The 8,732-nt window shown below is 53.4% G+C and overlaps 2 protein-coding genes across 2 annotated transcripts; both read left to right on the top strand.

Moving 5' to 3' along the window:
* The first annotated feature begins 643 nt into the window (after nucleotides 1-643).
* MRPL34 (mitochondrial ribosomal protein L34) lies at nucleotides 644-1,711 on the top strand. Its single transcript, XM_027731019.2, has 2 exons — nucleotides 644-691; nucleotides 1,285-1,711. Exons 1-2 carry the CDS (start codon nucleotides 660-662, stop codon nucleotides 1,556-1,558), a joined length of 306 nt encoding a protein of 101 aa, XP_027586820.2. The 5' UTR covers nucleotides 644-659; the 3' UTR covers nucleotides 1,559-1,711.
* A 782-nt stretch (nucleotides 1,712-2,493) lies between these two features.
* DDA1 (DET1 and DDB1 associated 1) lies at nucleotides 2,494-8,439 on the top strand. Its single transcript, XM_039389872.1, has 5 exons — nucleotides 2,494-2,521; nucleotides 6,255-6,335; nucleotides 6,761-6,812; nucleotides 7,352-7,413; nucleotides 8,329-8,439. Exons 1-5 carry the CDS (start codon nucleotides 2,519-2,521, stop codon nucleotides 8,437-8,439), a joined length of 309 nt encoding a protein of 102 aa, XP_039245806.1. The 5' UTR covers nucleotides 2,494-2,518.
* The last annotated feature ends 293 nt before the right edge of the window (nucleotides 8,440-8,732 follow it).

Raw genomic sequence — 8,732 nt, 5'->3', positions numbered from 1 at the left:
GCCGATTTCTGCCAGGACACAAAGTCCAGCAGGGGAAAAGCCCAGAGCTGTGCCTGCTCTTGGGATACAGCTGGGATCGGTCCAGAAAAGCAATCACAGAATCTCAGAATGGTTTGGGTTGGAAGGGACCTTAAAGTCCATCCAGTGCCACTGCCTGCCATGGGCAGGGACACCTTCCACTAGCCCAGGTTGCTCCAAGCCCCATCCAACCTGGCTTTGGACACTTCCAGGGATGGGGCAGCCACAGCTTCTCTGGGCAACCTGTGCCAGGCCCTCCCCACCCTCACAGGGAAGAATTCCTTCCCAGTATCCCATTCGACCCTGCCCTCTGCCAGTGGGAAGCCATTCCCTGTGTCCTGTCCCTCCTTGTCCCAAGTCCCTCTCCAGCTCTCCAGGAGCCCCTTTAGGCACTGGAAGGGTCTCTCCGGTGCCTGTGTATTGCGCTGCATGTAGTGACAGTGTTGGGGACAACAAGGGGGGACAACCAGGGGGTCGATGTGCCGCGGTGGCGACCAGGCCGCGGTGGGGCCGTTGCCATGGAAACAGCGGGGTGAGCTCCCAGGGACCACAACCCCCGTCAGCCCTTGCGGGGGCGCCGGCTGCGATTGGCCGGCAGGAAGGAGCCAATGGGCAGCGGCGTTGTTGGCGGGCGGGGCGCGATGGCGGCGCTGGGCCCGGTGTGGGGCCGCAGGTACCGACGGTGCCGCTGCCCGGGGGGACAACGGGGGGTGAAACCCTCGGGAGAGCGGCGGGACAGCGAGGGGAGGGCAGGCCGGGGCGGCGGGAGGGGTGCGGGGGGTCAGGGCTGATGGAGAGCGGCTGAGGGAGCTGGGGAAGGGGCTGGAGCAGCAGGAGCGGCTGAGGGAGCTGGGGGGGCTCAGCCTGGAGAAAAGGAGGCTCAGGGGGGACCTTCTGGCTCTGCAAGTCCCTGACAGGAGGGGGTAGCTGGGGGGGGTCGGGCTCTGCTCCCAGGGAACAAGGGACAGGAGGAGAGGGAACGGCCTCCAGCTGTGCCAAGAGAGGGTCAGGTGGGACATTGTGGGAATTCCCTCATGGAAAAGGGATGTAAAGCACTGGGAAACACCGCCCGGGGTCGTCATCCCTGGGGGTGTCCATAAAACACGCGGATGTGGCCCTTGGGGACAGGGTTGGTGGTGACCTTGGCGGTGCTGGGTTCGACGAATACCAACGTCCTTTCCAGCCGTAGCGACTCCACGGTTCTATCCCGTTATTCCCCAGCTCTACCCCTCCTCACTCTTTTATCTTCCTCCCTTTTCCTCCCAGGTTTTCCCTGCTCCAGCGCGCCCTCCCCTGCCCCTTCCCGCTCCTTCCGAACTCCCCGGAGCTCCTCCCCGGCCACCCCCCCACCCTCTGCCGCCTGCCGGGGGCTCCCTGGAGGTTCCAGCAGCTCCGCGGCAAAGCCCGAGGGAACGAGTACCAGCCCAACAACAGGAAGCGCAAGAAGACGCACGGCTGGATCCGGAGGATCAGCACCCCCGGCGGCATCGCCGTCATCCTGCGCCGGATGCTCAAGGGCAGGAAGTCGCTGAGCCACTGAGGGACGGCCCCGAACCCGCCGGGAGTTCGGGATGGTCCGGCTGAGCCCAGGGCTTGGTGCCCGGGGGTTGTTCCTGGGCTTTGGCCAGGCCTTAAACTGTAAATTTAAATTGCTTCTTAAAGTGTACATTTAAGTTGTTTCTCGAGTTGTAAATTGTGGCTGGTTTCGCTCGTGTTTGTCCTGGGATTTCGTGGTTGTCCTGGGATAAACACCCAGAGTGTGGTTGAGCCTCTCTCCTCGGTTCCCTGCACTAATTATGGTGGAAAACTTAACGGGGAGAGGGAATCTGGGGTCACAGCTGCTGGGGAAGGATGCTCTGGAAGGATGGAAGGATTCAGAGGGACGGTGGGAATGGAATTAAGGAGGGAATTTGGGTTTAGTTCACACTGCACCTCTACCCTTTTCTGCTCCGGCCCCCTGAGCTGCTCCAGGCTCAGGGTCCTGGCTCTCAGCAGCAGCTCCGGGGTGGGGATGGGATTAGGTTGGACATTAGGAAGAAGTTCTTGGCATTAGGCCTTGGAAAGGGCTGCTCAGGGACATGGTGGAGTCACCGTCCTTGGGGGGGTTTGAGGAGAGACTGGATGTGGCACCTGGTGACAAAGTGGTGTTGGGTCATGGGTTGGACTGGATGATCTCGGAGGCCTTTTCCAACCTGTTTGATTCTGTGATTCTCATTAACGCCGCTAATGAGCAGCGCCCTCATTAAGGGGTTGAACGACCCCCCCGAACTACGACTCCCATCACGCCCCGCGGCGCCACATCCGGGTCCCTCCAGCGGCGCACCCCACCCTTCCGCTCGGGCACTTCCTGCCTCAACCGAACCCCGACGCGCCATGATTGACGGGCGCGGTCTCCAATAGGAGCGCGCGGCGCAGAGGCGGGGACCAATAGGGGCGCGCGGGGCGGGCGGTGGCGGCAGTGGGCGGGCCCGGGCGGCTCCTCCCGGCGGCGGCGGCGAAGATGGTACGTGAGACCCCCCGCCCCGAGCGCGGCCCCGGCCCCGCCACCGCCACCCGGGGGGCCCCGCCACCGGCCCCGCGCCACCGCACGGCCCCGCGCCGCCGCGCCCAGGGGCTGCGCCCGCCTCCGGGCCTGCGGGGCCCGCGGCCGCCCGGGCCGCGGCGGGGGCGGTGGAGCTGAGGGGCCTGGGGGTGGGAACGGGGGGTGTGAGGGGGGTTTGGGGGGACTGAGGGGGTTGGGAAGAGCTGAGGGGATTGGGGGGGTTGAGGGGTGTGCGGGAGTCTCGCCCTCAGGGGCGGGGGTGCGGGGGTTTGTACGTTCTTAAGGATTTGGGGGGGCGGTGGGGCTGAGGGGGTTTGGGGGGGGCTGAGGGGATTTGGGGGGGCTGAGGGGATTTGGGGGGGGCTGAGGGGGTGTGGGGGTGTTCCCTGCCATAGGGATGGGGGTGAGGAGGTTGTATATTCTTAAGAATTAGTGGAGGCTGAGGAGTTAGGGGTTTTTGGGGTCTGAGGAGGCTTGGGGGGGCTCTGAAGGGGTTTGGGGGGGCTGTGGGCCTGTGTGGCGGTCCCGTCCTTAGGGATTGGGGTGTGGGGGTTGTACATCCTTAAGGATTTGCAGAGGTTCTTAAGGATTTGAGGTCTGAGGGGTTTGGGGGGGTTTAGGGGTTCCCACCCTTTGGGGCGGGGGCTGTAGGTCCTTAAGGGTTGAGGGGTTTGGGGGAGTTTTTGGGGCTCCCACCCTCAGGGTTGAGGGGTGTGGAGGTTGTGCATTATTAAGGGTTGTGAGGTGGGGGGCTAAGGGAGGGCTGGGGCACCCCAGGCTGGGGGGGGGTTCCCCCCTTCTGATCTTTTTGGGGGAGGCACTTTGGGGTACAGGCTGTTCCCCACCATGGCTGGGGGGGGCCCCTGAGCCCCAGAATGATCCCCTGGGAGGGGGGTTGGAGGAGGTGTCCCCATGGGCTCTCTGTGCAGGTGTCCCAGTGTCCCCATAGTCTCCATGCCCAGGTGTCCCCACGTCCCTATGTCCAGATGTCCCTTTGTCCCCATGTCCAGATATCCCCATGTCCCTGTGTCCCTATGCCCAGGTGTCTCCATGTCCCTGTGTCCAGATATCCCCATGTCCAGATATCCCCATGTCCGTGTGTCCCTGTGTCCCTATGCCCAGGTGTTCCTGTGTCCCCATGTCCCTGTGTCCCCGTGTCCGTGTGTCCCCATGTCCCTGTGTCCCCATGTCCCTGTGTCCCCGTGTCCGTGTGTCCCCATGTCCCTGTGTCCCCATGTCCCGTGTCCGTGTGTCCCCCTGCCCAGGAGTGCCCCTGCTGCCAGCTCAGCCATGGATTCCCAGCCCATGTCCATGGATTTCCTCTCCCGCTGTGTCCCATCCCGTGGGACAGAGCCCTGTCTGTGTGTCCCCCTCTTCCCAGTTCCTTCCCAAACCTGAGACCACGGCCCAGAGATTTGGGGTTTTTTTTCCCCCATTTTCCTGCTTTTAGTCAAGGCCTGGCACCTTCCAGGAAGCTGAGGGACACGGGACACTTCCCAAATCTCAGGGGAGCCAGAGTTCCATAACTTTGTTGTTGGTTTTTTGGGGTTCTGCCTTTCCCCAGAGGGTGGCTGCTCCCTTTGGATCCTGGTTTTCCCCTCCTGGAGGGTTGGCTGGGGTGGGTTTTCCCTGGTTTGGATCCTGGTTTTCCCCTCCTGGAGGGTTGACTGGGGTGGGTTTTCCTGGTTTTCCCCTCCTGGAGGGTTGGCTGGGGTGGGTTTTCCTGGTTTTCCCCTCCTGCAGGATTGACTGGGGTGGGTTTTCCTGGTTTTCCCTCCTGCAGGATTGACTGGGGTGGGTTTTCCTGGTTTTCCCCTCCTGCAGGATTGACTGGGGTGGGTTTTCCTGGTTTTCCCTCCTGGAGGGTTGGCTGGGGTGGGTTTTCCCTGGTTTGGATCCTGGTTTTCCCCTCCTGCAGGATTGACTGGGGTGGGTTTTCCTGGTTTTCCCTCCTGGAGGGTTGGCTGGGGTGGGTTTTCCTGGTTTTCCCCTCCTGCAGGATTGACTGGGGTGGGTTTTCCTGGTTTTCCCCTCCTGGAGGGTTGGCTGGGGTGGGTTTTCCTGGTTTTCCCCTCCTGCAGGATTGACTGGGGTGGGTTTTCCTGGTTTTCCCCTCTCGCAGGATTGACTGGGGTGGGTTTTCCTGGTTTTTCCCTCCCGGAGGGTTGGCTGGGGTGGGTTTTCCTGGTTTGGATCCTGGTTTTCCCCTCCCGCAGGGTTGGCTGGGGTGGGTTTTCCCTGGTTTGGATTCTGGTTTTCCCCTCCTGCAGGATTGGCTGGGGTGGGTTTTCCTGGTTTTCCTCTCCTGGAGGGTTGGCTGGGGTGGGTTTTCCTGGTTTTCCCTCCCGGAGGGTTGGCTGGGGTGGGTTTTCCTGGTTTTCCCCTCCTGCAGGATTGACTGGGGTGGGTTTTCCTGGTTTTCCCTCCCGGAGGGTTGGCTGGGGTGGGTTTTCCTGGTTAACCAGTGGCACAGGGGACTTTCCCCCGTGTGACACTGTCCCCGTGCCCTGGGTGTGTAAACACAGCCCTGAGCCCCGGGCTGTTGGTTTGGGATCGTTGCACTCAGGGATTGACCGGGGCTCAGGATCCAGGGATACAACTCCAGGCAGTTCCAGGCCTTTGCCCTGCTCTCCCAGGGCTGAAACGGGGCCTTCTGCAGCAGGGTTGGTTCAGGAGGGTGGGTTAGTGCCCCGGGAAATAATAGGAATTAATATAAAAATAATCGGAATGAATTTAAAAATAATCGGAATGAATTTAAAAATAATCGGAATTAATTTTAAAATAATCGGAATTAATTTAAAAATAATCGGAATTAATATAAAACAATTATAATTAATATTAAAATAGGAATTAATATAAAAATAGGAGATAATTTAAAAATAATTGGAATTAATATAAAAATAATCGGAATTAATATAAAACAATTATAGTTAATATAAAAATAGGAATTAATATAAAAATAATCGGAATTAATATAAAAGTAGGAGTTCATATAAAATAATAGGAATTAATATAAAAATAGGAATCAATATAAAAATAATATGAATTAATATAAAAATAGGAATCAATATAAAAATAATATGAATTAATATAAAATAGGAATTAATATAAAAATAATATGAATTAATATAAAAATAGGAATTAATATAAAAATAATATGAATTAATATAAAAATAGGAATTAATATAAAAATAATATGAATTAATATAAAAATGGGAATTAATATAATAATAATAGGAATTAATATAAAAATAGGGATTAATATAAAATAATAGGAGTTAATATTAAAGGATAGGAGTTAATATAAAAATAACAGGAATTAATATAAAATAATAAAGGAGTTAATATAAAAGGATAGGAGTTAGTATAAAATAATAGGAATCAATATAAAAAAATAGGAAATAGTATTTTATATAATACACGATATCATAATACAGAATATGTAATACATAATTACAACTTATTATATAAGGTAGAATATGTGATATGTTATTATATCATATATAAAGAAGAACTGGTTTGTTGTGCCCAAACACCTCTAATGAGCAGCTTTTGGAACTCAGTTCCTGAGTGTTGGGGTTGGTTTGCCTGGCCCAGGGAATTTGGGGTGGGTTCCACGGGATCCCAGAGCAGCCCTCAGTTCCTCCTGGGAACATCCCTCCTTTCTCCTCACCTGTTTTTTTGGTGTTTCCAGGCAGATTTTTTGAAGGGGTTACCAGTCTACAACAAAAGCAACTTCAGCAGGTTCCATGCGGACTCCGTGTGCAAAGCATCCGTGAGTGCTCCCAGAAATCCCAGGACTGGGGGGAAAGGGGGGGAAATGAAGGGAGAAAGGGATTGAAATGAGGGTGGAGGGGCTGGGCTTGGCAAGGAAAACCTCCCGTGGAGCTTCCCCACGGCTCTGGGGCTGCATCTGGGAGTAAATCCCTGAATTCCAGGGCTTGTGTCCTGAAAAATGGATAAAAATGGGCTGGGTGGAATCACAAGTTATGTCCATTATGTTGTATATTATTATAGATTTATACAGAGAGAATATTATTATGTTAGAGAACTTTATATAGTATATAATAAGTATTTATATGATGTGTTATTAGAGAATTACACAGAGAATTTCTAGCCCGTTATGTGGACATTTCAGGTTTGGGTTAAAAAAAAAAAGAAATCCCCTTTTTTACTGTCTTTGCTCTAATTCTGCTACAGAACAGACGCCCATCAGTTTATCTGCCCACGAGAGAATTTCCCTCTGAACAAAGTGAGTGTTAAAATCTCATTTTTTAAATGACTTCATGCTGGTCTGATATTAAAAAAATCACGTGTATAATCTCCTTTATTTGAAACTTAAGTGGTTTAAAGTGGTTTGAGAGTTAAAATGGTTTGAGAGTTAAAATGTTTGAGGGTTAAAATGTTTGAGGGTTAAAATGTTTGAGGGTTAAAATGTTTGAGGGTTAAAATGGTTTGAGGGTTAAAATGTTTGAGGGTTAAAATGTTTGAGGGTTAAAATGTTTGAGGGTTAAAATGTTTGAGGGTTAAAATGTTTGAGGGTTAAAATGTTTGAGGGTTAAAATGTTTGAGGGTTAAAATGTTTGAGGGTTAAAATGTTTGAGGGTTAAAATGTTTGAGGGTTAAAATGTTTGAGGGTTAAAATGTTTGAGGGTTAAAATGTTTGAGGGTTAAAATGTTTGAGGCCTAAAATGTTTGAGGCCTAAAATGTTTGAGGCCTAAAATGGTTTGAGACTTGTCTTTAAAATGACCCTGGTGTGTTTTTCTCCCTTTTTGTGTTTTTTTTTTTAGTCATAGTAACAGAAAAGACAAATATCCTCTTGCGTTATTTACACCAGCAGTGGGACAAAAAGGTACCTTTTTGAGGCTTTAATATTCGTGTTTTGGCTTGATTGGGGCTTAATTGGGCTGAAGAGTCATCAAAATATTGAGGGTTAGTTAAACTAAAGTGGGAACAGCTCAGCAAAGGGGGTGTGAGCAGGTTCTGGCTCTGCCCAGCACTTGGAAATGGAAGAAAAACCTGATTTGTTTTGGAATGTAAAGGGCATAAAAAAGCTCAGTTAACTCCAGGTTTAGCCTGGAATTTGGGAATGCCCAGTTCCATGGTGGAACCATCCCCCTGGTGTGACCAGGGGGCAGGACAGAGGGTGAGGAAAACACGGAGAGAGGGGAAATTAGAAGGAATGGGGAGGCTGAAAAGGAAATGTCTGTGTGTGACAAGGATTTGGGAGGTTTGGGAAGCTCAGGGATTTGGGAGGTTTATGAGGTTCAGGTGCCTCATTCCCGGTGGGATGCAGGGCCTGGGGGGGCTCACGGGGATCCCTCATTCCTGGTGGGATGCAGGTGGGATGCAGGGCCTGGGGGGGCTCACGGGGGTCCTTCATTCCTGGTGGGATGCAGGGCCTGGGGGGGCTCACAGGGGTCCCTCATTCCTGATGGGATGCAGGTGGGATGCAGGGCCTGGGGGGTCTCATGGGGATCCCTCATTCCTGGTAGGATGCAGGGCCTGGGGGGTCTCATGGGGATCCCTCAATCCCAGTGGGATGCAGGTGGGATGCAGGGCCTGGGGGGCTCACGGGGGTCCCTCATTCCCAGCGGGATGCAGGTGGGATGCAGGGCTCGGGGTGGGGGAGCCTTCACGGGGGTCCTTCATTCTTGACTTGGGATGCAGGGCATGGGGGGGGCCTCACGTGGCGTACCTCAATCCCACCGGATGCCGGTGGGATGCAGGGCCTGGGGGGGCTAACGGGGGTCCCTCTGTCCACCAGAATGCGGCGAAGAAGCGCGACCAGGAGCAGGTGGAGATCGAGGGGGAGAACTCGGCGCCTCCGCGGAAAATCGCTCGGAAAGACAGCCAGAGACTGACGAGCGGAAAATAGCGAGGACGGGATCTCAACTTCAGCTAATTCCAGCGCTTCACGCTCTTCTAAAAGTGTGTAAATTGGCCACATCTCCCACCCCATTTGTTCCCACCATCCCAACGGCCAGCAGCAACAAAACAATTAGGACTAGCAAGGGAGACAAGCTATTTAGTTTGGGTTTTTTCTTCCCATCCTCCTCCTCATCCTCCTAAAGTTGGTTTTTTTTTTTTTTGTTGTTTTTTTTTTTATTTATGCCCCCCGAGCTCGCGGAGCAGCGGTGGGACCGGGCAGCCCACGCAGTAGAACCTTAG

This window comes from Pipra filicauda, unplaced genomic scaffold (genome assembly GCF_003945595.2).
Source record: "Pipra filicauda isolate LSUMZ 115617 unplaced genomic scaffold, ASM394559v2 scaffold781_size139286_pilon, whole genome shotgun sequence".
Classification (NCBI taxonomy): Eukaryota; Metazoa; Chordata; class Aves; order Passeriformes; family Pipridae; genus Pipra; species Pipra filicauda.
Note: the sequence above shows the minus strand (reverse complement) of the source record. Positions and strands in the feature narration are given on the sequence as shown.

What these genes read in the sequence shown, in the direction of transcription:
- MRPL34 (XM_027731019.2), top strand. Translation starts at nt 660, where the DNA reads ATGGCGGCGCTGGGCCCGGTGTGGGGCCGCAG. An exon ending in GGCCCGGTGTGGGGCCGCAG is followed by an intron (nt 692 to 1,284) that starts GTACCGACGGTG and finishes TTTTCCTCCCAG; the next exon opens with GTTTTCCCTGCTCCAGCGCG.
- DDA1 (XM_039389872.1), top strand. An exon ending in ACTCCGTGTGCAAAGCATCC is followed by an intron (nt 6,336 to 6,760) that starts GTGAGTGCTCCC and finishes ATTCTGCTACAG; the next exon opens with AACAGACGCCCATCAGTTTA. An exon ending in ACCAGCAGTGGGACAAAAAG is followed by an intron (nt 7,414 to 8,328) that starts GTACCTTTTTGA and finishes TCTGTCCACCAG; the next exon opens with AATGCGGCGAAGAAGCGCGA.